Source organism: Rhipicephalus microplus, chromosome 6 (assembly GCF_043290135.1).
Source record: "Rhipicephalus microplus isolate Deutch F79 chromosome 6, USDA_Rmic, whole genome shotgun sequence".
Taxonomy (NCBI): Eukaryota; Metazoa; Arthropoda; class Arachnida; order Ixodida; family Ixodidae; genus Rhipicephalus; species Rhipicephalus microplus.
The window spans coordinates 164,221,606-164,243,288 of NC_134705.1; the positions used below are offsets into that span (position 1 = coordinate 164,221,606).

The 21,683-nt window shown below is 46.1% G+C and overlaps 1 protein-coding gene across 1 annotated transcript; it reads right to left on the reverse strand.

Annotated features, from left to right (window-relative positions):
• Nucleotides 1-3,938: 3,938 nt before the first annotated feature.
• LOC119185127 (uncharacterized) lies at nt 3,939-8,464 on the reverse strand. Its single transcript, XM_075867899.1, is given in 5 exon segments — nt 3,939-4,034; nt 5,989-6,004; nt 7,429-7,722; nt 8,179-8,395; nt 8,398-8,464. Coding segments are annotated over 5 exon segments (690 nt in total).
• Between the last annotated feature and the right edge of the window lie 13,219 nt (nt 8,465-21,683).

Below are 21,683 nucleotides of genomic sequence, written 5' to 3' on the forward strand. Positions count from 1 at the left end.
AGCAGTCGGGCTCTGTAAGCACTATATCACGTGAGCAGAGTGAAAAATCGTGCTTCGCAGAACATCAAGTGCTGCTCCTACGTAGGTTGCGGCCACGGCGATCCATATAGACGTGGATAAGGCGTCGTTATTATGAAAGTTTCCACAACAGCATATATGTTTTTAAACCTCGCAATGTTTTTAAACCTAGTGTAATGCAATGAAGCTGCACATTTAATTTGAAGTGATTATGGAACAGTCATACCATTTACCGAAGAAGGATTTCAACACTCGAACCTCTTTGAGCCTTTGACGAACTTCCGCAATGCGTCAACAATCTTCGCGTCGCTGTTTCCAAGAGACAAAGCCCCGAAAGAAAGCACATTTTGCGCATTTAAATATATCACGAGAAGGTGACAAATGGCTGCCTAATATGTTTTTGCGTAAGGCAGAAAATCTATTAGAGGAAATGAGGTAATGTTCAGTACTCATTTACTTCATCAAAAGGGCAATGAGTGGAGGCTGTCAGACCACCAATGTGTAAATATAAATTTTTCAGCGGAATTCAACAGCGCAGTCTAGTGATTGCGACTTTCGTTCCTCGCGTTCGACATATTTTACTATTCCAATGATACAATAAGTGCTTGAATTCTGATGTGGCTGTTAGTGAAGGCGGAGAAAATTTCGCTAATAGCAGTTTGCTTCTTGACCTAGCGCCTACTAAGAATTTATATGCCGGTAATGCCTAAATAACAGGCCCATTTGACGATAACTTTGCCAGCGCATCTGCCATTTCACTGATATATACGCCCTTATGTCTAAACCCAGACCATATACCCTCCCTTACCTTCACCTTAAATTAGCAGAGTAGAAATCGGTCAACACCCTTCTCCATGGAGTTTACAAATACGCACTAGGCATTGCAATCAATATCTCAAACGCACTACTCCACCAGAAATGAGTCATAACTACCCTATGTGAAATTCGTGAAGCCCATTTGACAGCTCAATACACAAGGCTCGCGAACACTAGCGCAGGTCGCCACATTTTATCGTCTACCTGAATTAACTTCACCTCACTCACCAATGCTAAATACAAAGTTCCCCAAAACACACACAAACAATTACTCATACCGCCCCTTCCTAAAAACATGCATCCAACATATCACACTAAACGTAGAATCCAAAGAGCAAAAGCTCTTCAAAAAAATTGCATGGAGCCAATGACGTGCTCTACGTCGATGCGGCAGAATACCCATCCTCCTCATCCTATGCCCTCTCTGCGGTCGACTATAACGGCAAGGCGCTCACAACGGCATCCATCACTGTCAACTCTTCGGAGGAGGCAGAGGAGGCTGAAATCACTTTAGGTCTATCCTTCCTTAATATCACTATGATTGTAAGTGACTCCGAAACTGCCATACGCAACTTCAGCACAGGTCGCATCTCATCAACTGCCCTTTCAATTTTTAAGAAACATCCTCCCACGCAAGACGTTGCTATCATATGGACGCCCGTGCATGCGGGGTTGAGTGGCAATGAGGCGGCTCATACCTGTGCTTGAGGAATGACCGGCCGAGCGCAGGCCTGTGATGGCGCCTTAGACCACGCGGACTTTTTCAGCGCGAGAGATTGTCTTTTGACCTTGCACGATATAACAAATCACTACCGCGTACAGCGCACTTTATACCCCCCTTACATCACGGAGCTTCGCGCTACCATGAAATACTATGGCGCCAATTAAAGACGCGTACGTTTCCTACCCCATCTTTTCGCCATCTTATACACCCTGCGATATACCCCTCCCCTTTGTGCATTTTTTGTCAACAAAGAGCTAACCTAGACCATATCATGTAGGGGTGTACTCGAAACCCACCACCCAATTCTCTACACAATAATAGTAAGAAGCAGTGGGAGATTGCTATCTGCAGCTCGGCGCCCGAGGTCCCGGACCAGATCTTTGATTGGGCCAAGAGGGTAGCGGAGACCTACGCTGGGTAGGCTCCTCTGACACTCCATCACCGCATCTTTCCCTCTTGGGATAAATATAGTTTTCCTCCTCCTCCTCCTCCTCCTCCTCCCAGACCAATACGATCAGATTAAGTTGCGAGGGAACTAATGCTTTGAAGGCACTATAATAATTCGAGTTCTCATCTGCAGTAAGGGAGGCACATACTGATAATGAATTCGTTAAAATTATTGCTTAATTTATTGAAACCATTACTTTATGGAGAGCTAGAACTACCGCAAGGAATTCTGCTTCAAAATGGGCACAGAATCTGGAAGGCGAAGCGAAAAGGACCAATCTAGGGCCGGAGAAAAAAAGAAAAAACAAAAACAATTCTACATTTTTCTTCACTCTGTGGCGCATCAGTCGCTATAGCTGCTTGTATTGAAGTATGTGCCAGGTAATCTGTTAATATAGATTCTAAAAAACCTGAGTGTCGTCCATTTTGAATTTTTTAGAAAGATATAATTAAACTGTAATTTACCAGCATTGTTAATAGTACTGATTAGAGAAACCGATTTTTTGAATGCCTAATTGATCTTAAAAGTGCTACATAACCAGAATTTGGGGTATACGAAATCTCGGCCAGTATTGTCCAAGAAAACAAGTCAGGGTGGGTAACAGAAACAGTTCCTAAGCGCCTTACCAACAATTCATACAGCCTAGAAGAATGGAACAACAAAGGGCACAGCCCACTATGGCCACGAAATGTGCAGTGCTACAATTTGTCAAAAAAAAAAAGAAGCAAACCAAAGAAAAAAAGGGGGGGGGTACAAGTGAAAAGCATGATTTATAGAGAAAGAAATAAACATGTCATAATTTTTTAGGAAATGATCCTATAAAGGCGATGTTGAATCAGAAGTCATTCAGTAAAACATATAATATGAATAAAATTATGATAATATATAGATACATCGTGTTTGAGGCATCCCTAATAACGAAAAGAAAAAGAAAAACGACAGTGACGCGAGTAGTGTTACGGCGCGTGAGAGCACATGCCACGAGCATAACGTGGCTTCACAAAGCAGAACGTGAGCCTGCATCGTTCTGTCCGCCGTTAGAGCCGGTGAGAGCATCGCAAGGTCAGTGGTCCTGGAGCATCGGTCAACGGTTCATCTTCAGGATTTGGTGATGAATCTTCAGGAAGACGAGGGGTCGGAAGACAGCTGCGCCTCGACGTTTCCTACTTCCGCACAGGGCTGCCTGGAAACCGAGGAGGACAGCGAGGAGCGTTGCTCGTGCACAGAAGAGCCGTTCGACACCATCCGCGGCTGTTCGAGGCATGGCCACGTCAGCGTTCCCTGGGACGATTCCGCGAACTACTGCGGCGTCACCGGTGACATCTGGAGCATCAACTACGCAGCTCAGACGCCACGCCAGAGTTCCAACGCTTTCGTAACCGAAGACGCTGAAGGACAATGCTTTAGAGCGCTGCGAGGACACCTTCTGTGGCGCTTCGGAACAGGCTGGCCTTTCGGACGACGCTTTTCTTTCATCAGATCAAGCGTGGAACCAGCGGAAATTTTCCAATACCCGAGACCCGCAGGTGTTCGCTCGGCATCGTTCGATCGCCTCATCACGGCTGCCAACGCACCCATTACCAGCAGCTCTACATGCAGCGAGGCTACTAGGCTACTGGCAACGCTACTGGTGAGGCACTCAGGATCGCCGATCGTGAAAATGACATCCAGTTCTATCACGTCCAAATTAATGTTGTAGCGGGTTCGCGATGCGGGCGTCGATCAGCGCGTCAATCACGTCGGCCGAGGTGGCGCTCCAGACGGGAGTGTCGTCATCGTCGCCATCGTCGTCCGAACAAGAGAATCGAGAGCGGGACACTCGCGATTCGCTTCGCTGCAGTGATTACGACTGGATGACGATGAAGAACAGTTTCTGGATTTCCGTTAGTCTTGCGTTGGAAAGTGCAGCTGCTTTGCCTCGTGAGCTCCGGGCTACCACGTGCTGACGGCCGCGTCCAGTTGGTATCGGGAGTGACGGCCATCTAAGTCCAAGAATGTAGATGCATCGCCGCAAGACGCAGGCGTGTCCTGTGTGCCAGGCGATAGGCGTCAGAAATGCAGAGGCAAGGAGCACAAGTCGTTCAAGGCTTGAAGTTTAGCTGCCGTTCTCCGCGGAAATTATTCTTTTTTTGTTTCATTAATATCTTGCATATTTTCGCATTGTAGTTTCATACTTTTCAAAATTCGTTAAGTTGAATAAAAGTACGAATCGAAAACATGTGTAGTCTTTGTTGTTGGCGGTATGGAGTTTCGAGCCAACTCTAAAGTGTGAATTCTACCAGATGGATGGAATCTGAGTCTGTTGAATGGTTAGTGTTAAAAGAACATACAGGCGCACTAAAACTCGATTTCAAGAAACGCAACAAAAAACAAAATCCCAGCATATCTACGGAGTGAGGGCCAAACCTCATAAGTGCGAAAATGCGCGCGACAGCGACGAGCGACGCTATGAGCGACAAAACAGGGCGTTCGTGCGCCGTGTCGCCTGCTCGTTTTCACGCGATCACTCGGTTCTCCAGATTTGGAAACCGTCGCTCATCGCCCGGAAGCGCTGGGCTCGAGCAGCCAATAGAAAGAAACCGGAAAAGGATATACACCAGTGACGTACTGTCGGTTGTTTTCACGTGCTTTTCAGCGTGCTCTCACTACTACAACAACATGGCCAACGGCGATGAGCGCAACGCGTACAATGAGCGCCTCATTGATGTGATCGAACGGGAACGTCCGCTTTGGGATCTACGCGACCGAAATTACAAGTCCCGCGCTGTCACTGACGCGGCTTGGCGGCACGTTGCAACAGTGATGGAATCCACTGGTGAGTTGTGTTTTGCAATCTGCGTACAAGCGACGTTTGCGCCAGAACTGCTGCATGGCAATTGCGTGCTGGCATGATGTACAACTTCCCTCGATTTATGCCAGTTGCTGAAGTGAAGGCGAGACGGAAGAACCTTCGAGACACCTTTAGGCGTGTCCTTAAGGAGCGGACACGTGCACTGAAGAGCGGGGCGCCTGCTGACGATGAATTAGACGAGTCCACTAAATGGCATTTTTTTAGTAGGCTCCTGTTTCTAAACGAGACAAAGGAAGGGAGGTCGTAAGTTTGTAATCGACCTTTTTTACGCCAAACGCTCATGCAGATTAGTTTACTCGAAGGCGTGAATGAAGATAAATACAATATTTAGAGAAGTCGCCGCTCAAAAGCTGGTGTTGCACGTTGAAAATTGTGCTGAGAGATATACTATGTATTACCTTATAGGACAAGTGGGAACGTGGAACCCCTGCCTTGCAGGGAGACAGCACCTGATGTGCTGGCACCAGAGTGCATTCTTGAAGGTGTGTGTGATGAGAGAGAGCTTCCTGGAAATCAGGGGACTGCCACCACACAAACAGCGAGGCGGGATGAAAGTTCGGGTCTACCACCACCACACACAAAAAAAATGAAGTGTTCCAAATATGATGAGGAAATTGAAGGACTGTCGAAGTTTATCACAGGAAAGCCCGATGAGCATGAACGCTTCGGTGCATTTCTGGCTGAAAAATTGAGACGTGTGCCTCCGCACCTTGTAGATGTTATGCAATTACAGTTACTGCAGACAGTCACCCAGTTTCTGAACCCAGTAACTGTAATACAGCCAGTTGATTAGGTTTTTTTCTGTTGCTCACTTATTTTGTAACGGTAGCATTTTTCTCAACTGAGGTGCACGAAAAAAATTGGAGCACAAAAAGAAGACACCTAGACAGTGCACAGTGTGCTGTGTCTAAGTGTCTTCCTTTTGTGCTGTAATTTCTTTCATGTACCTCAGTCAAGAATTTTACCAACTCTCCCGGCAGTTCATGCTTGTCAAGTAAATAATAGTAGCATTTGGGGTTTAAAATCCCAAAACCACGATATGATTATAGAAGGACGCTGCAGCGGAGGGCTCTGAAAATTTCAACCGACTGGTGTTCTTTCAACTACACGAACATTGCACAGTTTGCAAACCATCTTGAGGATGCAACTACACAAGACACAAGAAGGAACAGATGAAAACACTCTCACGATGGTTTGTACGTCAAGTGTTGTCGTCTGTTCCTTCTCATGTGTCCTGTACAGTTCAGCTCTCACGATGGTTTGTACTGTACGCTGTCACTGACGCGGCTTGGCGGCACGTTGCAACAGTGATGGAATCCACTGGTGAGTTGTGTTTTGCAATCTGCGTACAAGCGACGTTTGCGCCAGAACTGCTGCATGGCAATTGCGTGCTGGCATGGTGTACAACTTCCCTCGATTTATGCCAGTTGCTGAAGCCACACAGATTTACAGTAATTGCAAGCAGTATACATCTACCATAACCTGCCTATTCAAGGTGCACTTTATCAGACATCAACTTGCTCAACAGTCAACTGTTGTAATGTTCATATACTGTTCCGTACGCTACCTCACCTATATACCTTAGTTTCATAGTCGGTCGGTTGTCAGTAAGAGTACAAATTCATTTTTTCTCATTTTGTGATAACATCGGTGGCGTGGAAACATGTTGGCGCAATGTTTCATTCTCTGTGTAATGCACCACGACATTTTCTACCGCTGAACAACGTGTCACTTATTACTAGTAATTGTATGAGTTCTTGTAGTCATATTGTCTGCACTGTGATATTGCAGATATTAGTGGTATGCATAATCTGTGCACCTTAACAGATTTGCAAACTGATTTTGTTTGTTCAAGACATTCAACAAGTGCCTGAAATTTTTTTCATGCTGTTATGAGTCACTAATGCGTTCATTTTATGGATTTTATGGAAAGAAAATTTTATGGATGTGGTATAACTTATGAGTTTACACATGTATACACAATTCTTACAAGAGTTGTAAACTGAGCGATGTGTTTGTTGTAGATGTGTGAATATATTTCTATTTTACACTACCAGAGTGCAAGTGATACATTGTCATAATATTTATTAGTCAATTCATATTCCTATTTTGTTCCTATGTGCTGCTGTGCAATGTTGACTATACCACAATCACTAGTCTTTTTAGTTTATTCCTATGTGCTGCTGTGCATTGTTAACCATACCGTATTTTTTTGTCATTGTTTGTCAAGAAAAAGTGCAATAAAGTTTTGTCCTAAACTGTGTACTTAAACCCACCTCAAAAAGCTTGCACGAGCTATGCATGCCTGCAGCTGTTCCCACTGTCCCCACAGTCCAATGCAAAACACTATAGATATTTAAGAGGGGTTGTGAAGAAGGAGATCATCACTGCAGGGCCTCACTGCCAAAGCATCAAGAAGAGTAGCCCTAAAAACGGCTGTTTGTGTCGGATTTCTTGTCAGTCGGTGCACAGCCATGAGTTGTTAATTCAAGGTTGACGCAGGGCAACTCTGGCAGCTTCCATTGCCAAGGCACTTGGCCTTCTTCATTGAAATACTTCACGAGCTCTTACCGCACTGCATTGGCCACTTTAGAGCAGTTGCGGGCCTTTGGCTTTTCGAGTCCAAACACTGTAGTGCTTCCCGGTCCTTGTCTCCAAGCACCACAGCTGACATTTCCAAAGGTGTCTTGAAAATCTGCGTAGCCAGAAGGGCAGTACGTTGATGCAGCGTTGGATGACAAGAAGTTGTGCAGCACGCATGTTGCTCTCACAACGGCCTCCACATTTTCCAGCTCCAAGTTTATTTGCCGCTCGTAGATCCGCCAGCGAGAGACAAGAATGCCGAAGGCGTTTTCCACACAGCGCCTGTAAAAAAAAAAAAAAAACACTTTCGTGTTGTAGCGTACCCAAGCGCAGGAAGCTTACAGTAATTGCAAGCAGTATACATCTACCATAACCTGCCTATTCAAGGTGCAATGATACGTTATTAAAAATATTAGCACATTTCTTTATATAGGAAAGTTTTTGCTTTGTTAAAGTACTAATCACTCTGATAAATAGGAAATCATCGCTTCAGACAAGTATGCGCTGAGGGTGGTGCTCTTCAGTACTTGCACTTTATAACTTAAGCAGAACTAAGGCTAGATTTCAGATTGATGCTGAACTGATTATAAGGAGTCTTCCTGGCTGCATCAATCTTTGCACGAGAAAATTGCATATAAAACCACCTAAAATACATTTGTTTGCCACACATTAGTTGATCTACCTTGAAGGCGTGAGAGTAAGAGGAAAAGACAGAGTTCTTTAGCGCTGGGTACAGACCTTGCACGACTAAGGCGGTAGTTGTAGATCACTTCCGCAGGTACACTCCGGCTCCCTGGTATTGCCCTCATGAAGTCTGGGCGCATCTAGAAGGCCTCATCGCCAACAAACACATGAGGACCAACTCTTCCTGACCTTGGGAGCATGGCTGCTCGAGGCAGGCTGAGCTCGCCCTCATGCAGTCGCTCGCCGATGGGAGAATCTTGCAAAATTCCCCATCGCTGAACCTTCCAGGTGCACCCACATTCACCAACCTGACCAGGTATTGGCTATCGACCACAGCCATCAATACAACGGAATGGATTCCCTGAAAGCAATGAAAGAACTGTCACAAAAGTACTTGCCATCATAACTACTTATATTGCATAACACTTAGCTGCATTACTAATAGGTACAGCGAAATAAGGTGAAAACTTTGGTCTGTAAACTGCCTTGCATACATTAATCATCAAATCGCAATAATATTTTACTGAGGTCTTGGATACTCCTATTGATAAAGAAGGAGATGACTCTTTAGCAGCAAACATTCTACATGCATGAATGCAATTTTCTGCTGCATACCTTATCATTGAAGTACAAACTCCCACCATTGCGGGGCATTTAATTTGAATATGCTTGCCGTCGACTGCTCCAACGCAAATTGGGAACTGCCAAGGGTTGCAGAACCCAGCAGCGATTTCCCGCCACTCTTCTTTTGTTGGTGTCTGAAAAAGCAGCAATTTCAAGTTATGCACTATGTTGTTACAAACATAACCAGGTGCGACTGCATTTTTTTTCATAAGATATTTTTTCACAATCCGTCAATGAAGCGAGACCTCATTTCACAACCGTCATACCACTCATCGCGCATTGATCACCAGCATAAGGTTGCCATTCCGTTTTGCCGCACCAAATTTTTTTCAGCAGCCTTCTTACCGAAAACAGCCGCCGATTGCAACCACCTTCCCTCTTCCGTTGTAACAATAACAGACCCTTTGTTATTCAAGACGGCAATTTCTCAGCAATGTTTGTAACTATATGCAGTTTCTATTATCTATCTTTGTCTTGTATGTGCTTGAATTCTTACTTATGCATTTTTAGTTGATTTATGTTGCCTTCGTGATTTGCGCATCTGACACTTGTTTCTTCTTTTGTCTTTTTTTCTTGTGTGCTATAAAATGTTGTACCCACCCCCTCTGTATTGCCCTACGGGCCCTGAGGGTATTCTAATAAATAAATAAATGCACTCCTGCCTTTTTACCATTATGGGCCCACGTTTTTCTGCGCATGGGATAAGGTATTACATCACTTAGTGACACAAACTCCGTACCATGATATGTGCTTTAATTTACTCAACCATATCAAAGTTATGTCATTACACTTTGAATGAGACATAGCACCCAGATGCATACAGATGCTCGATGCTGTATAACGAGCGAACATTACAAACATTCACTTCCTGGAAAATGAAAAGCTGTGCAGGCACGTATACGCAGTCAAACTGGTCCTACCTCAAAGTCAGCGCGAGGCGCTCCCCAGAAGAAATGGGTTCCCTCGAGGGGTTCGGTCCTTCATGAGCTTCTCCTTCACCATGCTGTGCAGCACGTCAAAAGTAGCCGGCGACATCAGATAAAACGTGTAGAACAATGACTCGTCACCATTCTTCATTTCTATCATATGTAAAATACAGCAAACATGCATTCAATTTCACAATTATGACGCGGTTGTCTCGCAGCACTTACCGCTGTTAAAAACTCGCATTCACCCGCTGGATTTGGCCATGTCGGCGGCACCCAGTACTTCTTCAAGAAAGCTCGCCGTCTCTTAAGGATGATGAGCAGCTTCAGAGCAGCTATCTTCCTTTGCCTTACCATTTCAAGACGTCGGAAGCGAATGAAATTGACTGACGCAAGCAAAACAACGCCGCCAAAGACTACACAGGTAGTTTGCTTCGCCGATGCGCCACGGATCCACTGAACGTGACCCAGCCTGAGTCACGTGTGCGCAAAAAAAATAACGCAATGTTTATTATGCATGTGCATATAAAAAAGTGCTGCAAGGCAATAATAAACACTTTCCGTTCCAATACACAACAATATATCTTATTTTTAAATTGCATACCGCTCGCTACGCGGTTTTCGGGGGGCGAGTAGACGGCCTCATACCAGCAACAGTGGAATTCGCTCGCCGAAGCCGTCGCGTGAATCAGGTTTGCCTGCACTAGCGACTGATCACGCGAAGACGATCTACGTCGCGTCGCTCGTCGCTATCGCGTGCATTTTCGCGCTTATGAGGTTTGGCCCTGAATGAGAAGGAGTGAGGCGAAGCGTCCGTTATCCCGTCCGCGCTTCCGTCCGTCCACGCGACCATTCGTGCGTTCATGCATGCATCTTGCGTCCGTCTGTGAGTCTGTTCATCCATCTGTCTGTCTGTTCATGCGTCCATCCGTCCATATGTCGCATGTCTATCCATTCCTCCGTCCGTCTGGTAGTTTCTCGGTCCGTACGTCCGCGCGTCCATCTAATGAACACTTCAAGTAGCACCATCTCCAATCTTGCATCCTCTGTGGCACATACCCGTCTTTGAGAAGGTATGTGTCGCCTGTGACTACTTACTACTACATACATACAAGGGATGTACAGACCCACGTCTTGAGGAACTTCGCCCCTAAAAAATTGACTCCCCTAATTTGTGCACGCACGGTTGATGACGGAAGAGGTATTGAAATGACAGGCTCAAAAGCTTGCTGTGACATTAGCAGGGTTTCCATTTGGGTTATCTGCTGCAGGTAATGGTAGACCGAAGCACCTGACTAAGTATTCGTCTCTGTTTTTGTGTGGTGCCTCCATTTCATTGCGACACCAAAAATAGATGTCACGATAAATAGTTTTGCGAGTCTGAGTGCGGTAGTAGAACATCTTAGTGTTAGTCCTAGTGAGCTCGGTCGAGAATAATATTGCTGAGCTTGAGTCAGTGGTCGAGTAAGATAACTATACATCTCCTTTGCCGGGTGAAGACGGCTCCTTCACACCTAATAAGGTGGCAGCTGTCATATTGGTGCGTCATTCTTAGAATATTTTCCACTCCAGCTATTCCTTTTAACAGACCACCCCCACCAAAGGAAAAAATGGCCTCTAAACTTAATTACACAGTTTGTGCAGAAAGCGCACTCATTGATACGGGAGTCGCAAAATATTCAAGACGCGATAGAGTACTCCAGGCAGGACCAGATATGAGAATCTCGTTTCGGGGCCTATTCTCACATTGTGGCACTCTTTGTTTTCGCACAGCCATCAAAGAGTTCTGCGAGCTTGTGCTCAGTTTAATGCACCAGATGCAACGCTGTGGAGGCTAGCGAGACTTCTTGCAATGTATGCGTTCGCACTTAGATAATACCATGTTTTTTTAATATAAGACACGATTTTCTTCCTCTTAAACTGCATCACTTAGCATCTCTTTGTTCTCGTTCCTTGATATTTTGATTGCAGCCTGTCGCGACGCTGTGTTTGTGCGTTCGTATCAGGCTGTAACATACAATTTGTTTGTATCTTACACTGTGGTTTGTACTCGTCTCGCACAGCACAGGAACGATGAAAGCCGAGTGTGAGACGCGCGTAGTCACGCATATTGATGACCGAATTTCTGTCGTGGCTTCCACAGCGTTGCACCTAACTAGTGAAATGAAGTATTGTAGTCAGCTGACCTACTAAGGCCTGGCTATTGCTTGCCGACCATTTCTTATATGGCAGGTCGAGTGCGTAAAACGGTTGCGGCCGCCGAACAAAATTAGTTTATTATACGTTTACAACCCACCTCTACCAGCATCGTGTTTGAGCCAACGGTAATCTGGGGAAAAAGAAAAAGAAGAACACCGAGGCACTCGTGACGCTGAAACTGAAATAAGTCATCAATTTTTGGCTGGACCCCCTAAGTGGGTACGAGCCATGACTGTGGAATCATCAACATCATCATCGTGACGCTCATGTGCGCCTGGGCACGTGCCACGAGCAGAACCCGGTTTCATGAAGCAACGCAACCGCGTTTCGTTCAGTGCCCCATCGAAGTCGGTGGCCATTTGACCAAAGACCGTGTTCAGGATCCGGTGGTGAAGCTTAGAAAGACGAGTCTCACGGCGAGCAGTCGGAAGACACCTGTGCCATGTATGTTCCGACTTCGACTCAGCGCCCCTCCGTAACCAGCGGAGCCAACGAGGAGCGTTCTTCGTGCAGAGAACGGCCGTTCTCCACCTTACGGGGTGGTTCGAGTCACGACTAAGACAGCGTTTCCTGGTATGACTTCATGAATTTCTGGAGCGTGAACCATTCACCTCAGACGTCATGTCGCGGCTTCCAACGCGCCCATAACCAGCCCTACATGCACCGAGGCTCAGAGACTCCTGGTGCGGCACCGAGGATCACCGATTGCGGAGGCCACGCTGCACAGGCGTCTAGCTCCCAAGCCCAAAATCAACCTCCGACAATACCATGTGCGTGACACGGGCGTAGATGGGCGCGTGGGTCACGTCAGCTTTCATTTGTGGCCTGACACGCAAATGTCGTTGTCGTCGCCGTCATCGTCCGAAAACTGGCAACGAGAGCGGGACACTCGTGGTTGGCGTCGTAGAAGCATTGGACACGGGACGACGATGACAAGCAAGTACAAGAATTTCGCTTGCTTAGAGTTTAAAAGCGCAGCTGCTTTGCCTCAGGAGCTTTGCGCTTCCGCCTGATGACGGTCATCTCCAGTCGGCATCGGGAGCTACCTCCATAAAAGTGTGAGAATAGAGATGCACCACAGCGGGACTTGGACGCGCCCACAGTGCTACGCCGCGGCCGTTAAAAGTTTCGAGTCAAGGAGGAGAAAACGTGGACGGTTGGGACTCGGGCTGAAGTTCTCCGCGGAGAATGAGCTGTTTTGTGTCATGAATACTATAGTTTAGTTTTTGTGGCTCGGTACCATATTGTTTAGGGTTGAAAACTTGAATAAATGTACGTATCGAAAACAAGTTGTAGTCTTCTCTTTGTTTGTGATAAGCAGTTTTGAGTCTACTGTATCGTACCGCTCGCTGTTAACCTTACCAATGCGTGAGACCTCTGCCCTCTTAACGAATGTTTAAAGTGTTTGTTCCTGTTGCTGGGTCTGTTCATTTCTTGTTTCTAAGGAACCGCCTATAGTTTCACCTTTTTAAAGACTATAGTCTTTCTTGGGGACCTTCGAAGCAAAAATTTTGGTCTGTCTCTCTGTGTGTTTAACTGTACATTTGCCTGTTTGTCCATTCCTAACAGCATCGGTTATTTGAAACGGCCAACCCCATCCGCAACACCCACCTATGTTACTCCAGATTCAGCGTTCACACTTGTGCAATTATCGATTAAAAAGCAGTTGCTGCGCATGTCTGGGGCATCATAACAACACGCATATAGTCTGCATATGCATCTATTACAAAAAAACGCATACATAAGTAATTTTAAGGACCGTAGCGCATATAACGCTGCGCTGACCATCCAGCACTTGCAGGGAAAGACGAGTGTTTCCATTGCTTTACTAAAACGAGCCGGTGGTGGCACCTGCCCGTCGCCTTGCGTTCTACACCTTATCACCTCTGAGGCGGGCGCGCACACCCGTTTCAGAGCCACCCACTGTTTTTGAAAAAAATGCCAGATAGAGCTCATGTCTCACGTGTGACGTGACTTGATGCGCTTGTTCGCCTCCGCTGCACGCTCGAGGCACTCTAACTCACCGATTTTCTTGAACAGGACATCAAATGAATGTGTTGTTCACTCTATCCACACGCAAGACAATCGTCTTTCGACGAAATTCGCAGATTAAAGGCAGATACGGGGCCAATTTTTAACTATGCTCACTACTTCGTCCTTGCAAACATCCCACTACGCTCCATTACCGATGACACAATTCACCGACCATAAAGCGATATAACACGTGACATTCACGCATGGTTCAGGGTTCAGCGATGAAACCCTTCAGCAGTTCTCCACTCATTATCATTTACGCCATGGACACACTGTAACTTTTTTAGTCCTGAAGGACAAGACTAGAACTAGTCAAAAGACCTGCCCAATCAGGTCAGTTGTATACACCCATGTCGGCACCGGCTGATGGTGACTCTCGGTCACGACAGCCTCTGAACGGCGACGACAGCCTCTCTAGCCCTCTGAACCAGCTGGAGTGTACGTGTGAGATCTGGACTGCGCAGTCACACCTCCTAGCTGACCGCGTCGAGTAGCCTTTGTCAAATGAGCACATCCAGTAGAAGTTGTCGTGCACGCATACAAAGACGACTGTAGAAAATCGGTATTGAACCGATTGAAGGCCTAGTAGTAAGAAAAGTGGGCTTAGGCCAAAGTGTGAGGGGTATGATAATAGCTCCATGAAGTTAACACAACCAGTTACTTTTCTGTCTTGGGCCTATACTCTGGGATAGAGCCACAGGTACGTTTAGTTTGTCATTGATTAGTTCATTACACAGAATGAAAGAGTGCCTTGCTACAGTGTGCCGGCTTTTCAATATTTAGTGACTGAAAATTCAATTTGTAAGACAAAAATATGAGTTGTTTACATTGAACATTTCTGTCATAATTCTGGAGAACCGAATGAAAATGCCGCCAACTACTTGAACCCGCCACGGTGGTTTATTGGTTACGGTGGCCAACTGCTCACTCGCAGGTCGCAGGATCAAATCCCGGCTGCAGTGGTCGCAATTCCAATGCAGGCGAAAATGATTCAGGCCCGTGTACGCCTACTTATATTTAGGTGCACGTTAAATAACGCCCGATGTTATAAATTTCCTGGTCTCTCCACCACGGGTTTCTCATAACTATAGGGGGGTTTTGACACACAAACCCCCATCGTTTACTATATTATAGTTACTACTAGTCGCTCATTTGTATTGCATAGTCGTTGTGGTTGCTATACTCTGGACATGGCTTGCACCCAAAGCAGGAGATCGGTCGAGTACTGGGTATGAGGTATTGGTTGAGGACAGAGGAAGAAGAATCGCGTGCGGTATCGTTGGTGGTCGCACTTTTTGACGAGCGCATCACGACGCCAGCGACGTAGTACTCGGCTCTTCACGGCTGTCTGTGCTAAGCGTCGGAACGTTCTCTGTCCTCGTGAACGACAGAAGGAAATCGAGAACGGCAGCCAGGCGAGGAAGAGACGGGCACGGCAAGAAGGGAGACGATGGGGCGTCGGCAAAAGTGGAATGACTCAACAATCATCATCGACGTCAACCCGCTGCACAGGGTGCCGCTGGTGATCGTCAACGCTGTCGTCTTCGCCTTCTGTTCAATCGTCGTGTTGGCCTGCGTAAGTTTTGCACTTTTGCGTGGAGTTAACTCTAAGCTGTCCAGTTAGAGGCGGGGAAGAAGACACGCACAGACGTCTACAGCCTTCTCCACTGAAGAGTGAGGAAGGGGGAAGAATCAGTACCCTTTTAAGGCACCGTTAAAAGGGGCGCTACAGGTGAATAACATTTTGGAACCGTGAAAGTCCAGTGCTTGAGAACGTCTAGAACGTCAGTATTAAGCACGGCAGCAATTGTGTGATAGAGGGGTTTAGCTAATTACGGGACATGATTTGTGCAGTGTAAATATTGAGCACAAGCCGGATGACATAGTAAGAGTAATCAAAAGTACAGAGTACCCATGAGAAAAAATGCACTTGGTTGAATTTAATTTGATGAAACTTGTGTACTTGTGTTTGACCAGTGAAGCCAACACAAGTTCCGTTTTCACCCAACTACTTCCGTCTAGAGCCTTTTACTATCTTTCTTCATTGCCTGCTTAGACTTACACATCAGAACACAGATACAGTCAGGCATCAACCGTAAGAGTACATGGTACTTAGTGTTTGAATTGGGCATGGAAAAAAGGACCAGTTAAACTGGCTGACGTGCGGTGGCTAAAATGGTTTCACGTTCATCAGCGGCTCGATTTTCGGTACTCAAAGAGGTACCGTATCCAATGACTTATGTGCTTCCAAAAACCTGCTCACTGATTCGTGGATGCACGCAAGTGCCGATCTTGCATCTATGTCGACATGTCACGTGGCCAAGCAGGCCTACCATATGCGATGCAAACCCATTAGCATGACTACGTCAAAAGGAACACCTTCGTCATTTTTGCGCAGGCAAAAAACAAATTCCTTGTTTGTCTATGGAAAGGCCTTCAGCGTTCTTTGCAATATATCGCTAAACAACATGACTTCTCAGCATAAAAAAAACAGAACAAAACAAAACATTCTGAATGTTTTGTTTCCCACAGAACTCATTTTTCAAGAACTTAGAGGCTTTTCTTTCTGAGAAACCTCTGGGGACATTTTAGTGCCCTAGTGCTACAAAGCAGGTGGTTGTCTTCTTTCCCTTTCTTATTACTTTTCACCTGTGCCAATACCTTCCCCTCTAGTGTGCCTACTGAAAGATTGCGTATGCTATTGCAATTGTTCTGTATGCTTCCTTAAACGTCTTACCGAAGATACACGTATTACATATGGTATAACATATGAAATTATTCGGATGGCGTTAGGAACGTTTCAGTATGGGCACCAGTGTGCCATCTGAAGAGAACAGACTTGGCCCCAGGAATTACATACGTTTGTTTTGCACGCTTCAGAGCATCGGCTCCTCGAGTGGCACTATATTTTGTGTGATAGAGAGGCATGGAAAGAAATATATCAACAAGGTCCCTTGTATACCTTCCTCCGCTTCACTCCCGGCAAATATTTGCATGAGCTTTGCGCACTCAACAGTCTACAGGTAATCTTAACCTCCTTCAAAGAACGGAAGATTTATCGTTCTATACACTCGGTGGATGCAACAAAGTCCAAAACAACTATGCTTAATAAGCTGTAGTATGGTTCATAATATAGGGTCCTTCACATCGCATGAAAAGAAGAACCCGTTCACTATTTGCCTCAAGAACAAATGCAACAGGGCAAGACCTCCATGACGTGCACGTCAGAACAAGCTGGTACGGCTTGTCCTCTTCCAAACCAAACCGACTCCCAAACAAAAAAGCCACAATTCTGTGAAACGTTTATACGTTAGTATACGAGAGCAGTGCAGAACGCTCAGCATATACCACATTTGGATGATAAAGAAAGCGTTTCACGCCGTGCTATGTGCAAACATGGTCAATTCCAATCTTTTTTTCTTCTCCGCCCTTGCGCGCATTTCCAAAACTTGGTTGAGTTCACTGTCGCGGCAAAACTCTAAAGGGGTACCTATGGGTATCCCATGAGAGTGGGTACCCACTGCATGTTGGCAAATGCACTAGCTGTCACGGGCCAAGCTCCATGCCAGATTCCGAGGCTCTTGTTCCAGTCAAGAGCAGTTCCATTAGTAACAATGAAATGGTTCCCGACTTTTGGAGTTTTCGAGATATTGGCGTGGTACCCACAAAACCTTGCTATGTCATCCACATAAGCGTGCAGTTTTTGAGAAGTTGTCAATACAGCTAGTTTTCTTCAATGTTTGATATATGAAGCGAAAAGTAATGGTGCGAGCGGGTATCCCTGACGCGCAAACTGCTGCACTTCGATAAGCTCTCCCGCTGACTTGGTAATTAATAATGTTGTCATGCAACCTTTGTACACCATTGTGACGCCCTCCTTGATAACGGATCCTAAGTTTACATATTCCAGAATGGTAAGTAGTATTAGCACTGTACACAATCGAACGATTTATTTAAATCAAGCTGGATTATGTCGACTTGATTTCATAATACATCACAACCCACCTGCTTCTCGCCGAATGAATGTTGGTGAATATATACAGGCCCTTAATATTGCTCGTCTTGTGGGGCCCACAAACCTATCCGTCATAACCGTCTCAAGTCTTTTAGCTAACACTTCTATGAATATACTATAGTCGACATTCGCTAAGCTGATAGGGATATATGCTGTTACTTGTTTAGCGTGTCCTGATCGTCAGTTTTCGGGATCAGAACTTTGCGCGTGGGTAGGAATGAAGGCTCATATGCATAATCTAAAGCTTTAGCCACTGTGGAGACTATTTCATTTTTGAGCGCTTTGTAAAAATAGGTTCCTAGCCCATCGGACCCACAAGATTTCACTCCTTCATGGCTTGTTCACACTGAGCATTCCGGCCACGGAGAGGGCGCCATATCCGATTCAGCGGTGGCGAGATCCATCGAAAGGGCCCTTCCGGGTCGATCACTCCCGGACCGATCTTTCTGGAGTCTGCCACGGAAACAATCAGCGCCAACCACGAAGCCGTGAACTAATAGGAGTGTTGGTCAATAAATTGAAAAAAAAGGTGGCCAAGCCTGACCTACTTGTCATGCTGCAGTGCACGTAAGTGAATGTTATAGCCAACGGGAGTTCAAGTCACTCTCTGCAGTTGCCTTGTTCACGTCCCCATTTCGTGGAAGAGGAAACAAATGGAATGACCGAGCTTGCCGTGGTCTTGCCGAGCAAAACAAACGCACCAATTCCGCTGGCGTTGGTGGGTGTTTTCTGCTCTTCGTGCATTGCAAGACAGTGATTTGCAAGCAAAGTGAGCAGTACTGCCCTTTCTTGCTTCCTGCATACGAGAATTATTAAAGTGTTCACGACAGGGCAATGTATTTATGGTGGCATTTGCGAGCCATGACAACTAAGGTCCCTAAATGAAACGAGTTCCTGATCTGCATTGCGATAAGGAAACACTACGAAGCCATAACATGCTTGCTGTACAAACACGCTGTAGAAAGAAGATTATTGAGTGTGAACCAAGTGTTAACGCCACGATAATTTCGTCGGCTCTAATGGAACGCTCTAACATTTACTTTGAGCTGTTATCAATATGTGGTATTAAAAGCATGAATTCAGTCTTGAAACCTTCAACGTCCACCGGTTTACGCGTGAACAACTTTCGGTAGAATGTTGTAAACACGTGCTCGATATCTGTCCTAAGTCAAATGAAGACCGTCTTGTTCAGTCTCATAAATCGCGTTCCTGCGGGCCCGCTTCCCTTCCTTTGCGAGAGCTCTTTTAGTTGGCGCCTGACCTGTTGTCGTTGCATCTACTCTAGCTTTTAGCAACACCCCTTGGTCGCGTTCGATACCTGTCTGCTCAAGCCTTTGCTTGAGTGTAGAGATGTAATCTCTGAAGGTCCCAGCTTATAGGCTTATGATATGTAAGCACTTGCAAGCTTCTGTGCAAGTTTGCCTCGTGCTTACTCTTCTCCAAGTTTATAGCGCTGAATCTTTCAAGTGCTTTCATTTAGGCTACTGGTTTAAATGTTTTCTGTCATTGACATATTGTTGTGTCTGCTTGTTTTCTAATGTCTTCAAGTAGGACTAACACTTTCTCGCAGAAAACATCATCGTCCAATATTTTGTCATGAAGCTTCCATAATGGCCATGCAAACATATTTCAATTTTTCGCTTTGTCTTTAATGCAACACGTGCCTTCATAGTGGTCACCAAGTGACACCGACTCCACGCGATATTATTGCGCAAATATTATCGATTCGGCCAGACAGCCGGAATATACGCTGTGTCAAGTCGGGTGTTGCTGGCTGCTTGAAACGCTATCTAAACATTTTGCGACGTCCTCGAGCCCACATTCATCAAATATGTTGCAGAGTTAAGCCGTACTCACATCCCTATAGGCTGTAGCCCTCAATTTATCCCGCAGTGCCAATACACAAAGTCCCCCAACAAATGGTACCATAATGTCTCCCAACAATACCGGTTCCCTTCAGCATTGCAATAATTTTGGATACTCTGGAAGAATTGTCTTCTTTTCCTAAATAAACCAAGAGCATAAATGTATATATCTCGAGAGTAAACTGAACCTAAATGAAATAACACAAAACAATACGTCTCAAGAAGTATGAGCTCACAGCCTGAACTTCAAGGCCCATGTGTTTGCACGCATCGCCCAAAGGCGTGCCCTAACACTTGCGTAGTACCTTGATATAAAAGGTAGATCCACACTAATGATGTCTAAATGATGTTCCATTCCCAGTGTATACATCGGCCATTGTCTTCCCACTGCAAGCCCTCGAAGATTGATTGTAGCATGTCGCAAGGGTTTATCTGGCAGTGCCGCTATAATAATAATTATTGAAAGCCAAAGGGGGGGGGCTCACCCTGGATGACAGATTACCGTGGGTCCCGAAACCTTCATCGGGACTTTCGAAGCCTACTGCTGCGTAACCGGTAGCAACATCATCATTGCCGTCAGCCTCTGGTCTTTGTAGAGGGCCGGCCTTGGCTGCACTGTCGACTGATGCCGTGGGGCTGCTTTTAGCAGTGGTTCACCGGCCCTGATCAGGTTAGTAGAAGCACCTTCTCCTTCGACGCCTTCGTATCGTCGCTTATTCGTCAGGGCGCCATGCTTTGAAATGTCACTTGCCTTCTTCACTTCAATGATGCCATGCGCCACTATCAAGTTGCTCTTCCCTTCCTGCCTTAGTACTGAATCATTTCTCATCGGAAGTGTATACTCATCTCAGAAATTCGTCTTTCATACGCAAGCTCTGTCACCTGCAACTAGCTCAGCCAAAGCGCTGTCCGTCGTAGCAATTTGTGCCTCCGCCTTCACTGCTGCTTCGCAATAGGCTTCATTTGGAGCTACGAGTTATCGTCACTTTCCAGGGGGGGGGCCCTGCAACACTCGCTTAGCTACGCACGTATTCGCACTCGTTGTGGCCAAAGCCACGACACACCGTGCAGAGCGGTACCTTATACAGCCCCGATGAATGTGTCCAGTGCAATAATAACGATGGAACAGCGGTGCCCTTGCCGGCGCCACCACGAGGGCTAGCTCACAAGCAATCTTTATCTGCTGAGGTGTAGCCTCTGGCTTCACTCCTGCCTTTAGTCTCATTGTCACAGCTCGCGTCATTAAATCTTTGTCAGACAGATCACTGACCTTTCAGCATTCCTCGACTGTCGGTCGCTCGTCGGGAACGGTAGCCAAGAGCCAGTAACTTCAAGCACAGCTCCTGGTTTGATGAGTCAATGAAGGCACAACTCTGGCTCTTCACTGGGGATACTTCCAGCAGCCACTTTACCCCTTCGGCACTCGTGAATACGATTTCCCATACGAGATTCATTTAATACGCCACCAAGGATAAAACCTCAGGGAGCACTGAAGTCACTAAAGTTTCAAATCACTGAGCGTATATCTGAAGTCTTGTACACGGTAAGGTTGTGTCCTCACATCTGGATGCATGAAAACGGTATTGAAAAATGAACGTCCTGAAGGCAGACTAGGCGAAACAACACGACACTTGTTATCAGAGGCAGCAGACTGAGACGCATGAATGGGCTCTATCGGAGCGGTTTCCGCGGCCAGAAAAGGCCGCTGATACCACTCCGACAGAGCCCATTCCAAATGCGTCCGCTCGCAATCGTGGCCGCAAGTGGAATACCTAGGGCCCCTTAAGTCGCGTGCCAAAATCTATGCTTTGCCAAAACCCTCATTTGTAGCGTAAATTCTCACCTGTTGCGTGAATGGTGGTTTCGGAGAGATCAGAATCACGTCATGTATCACGT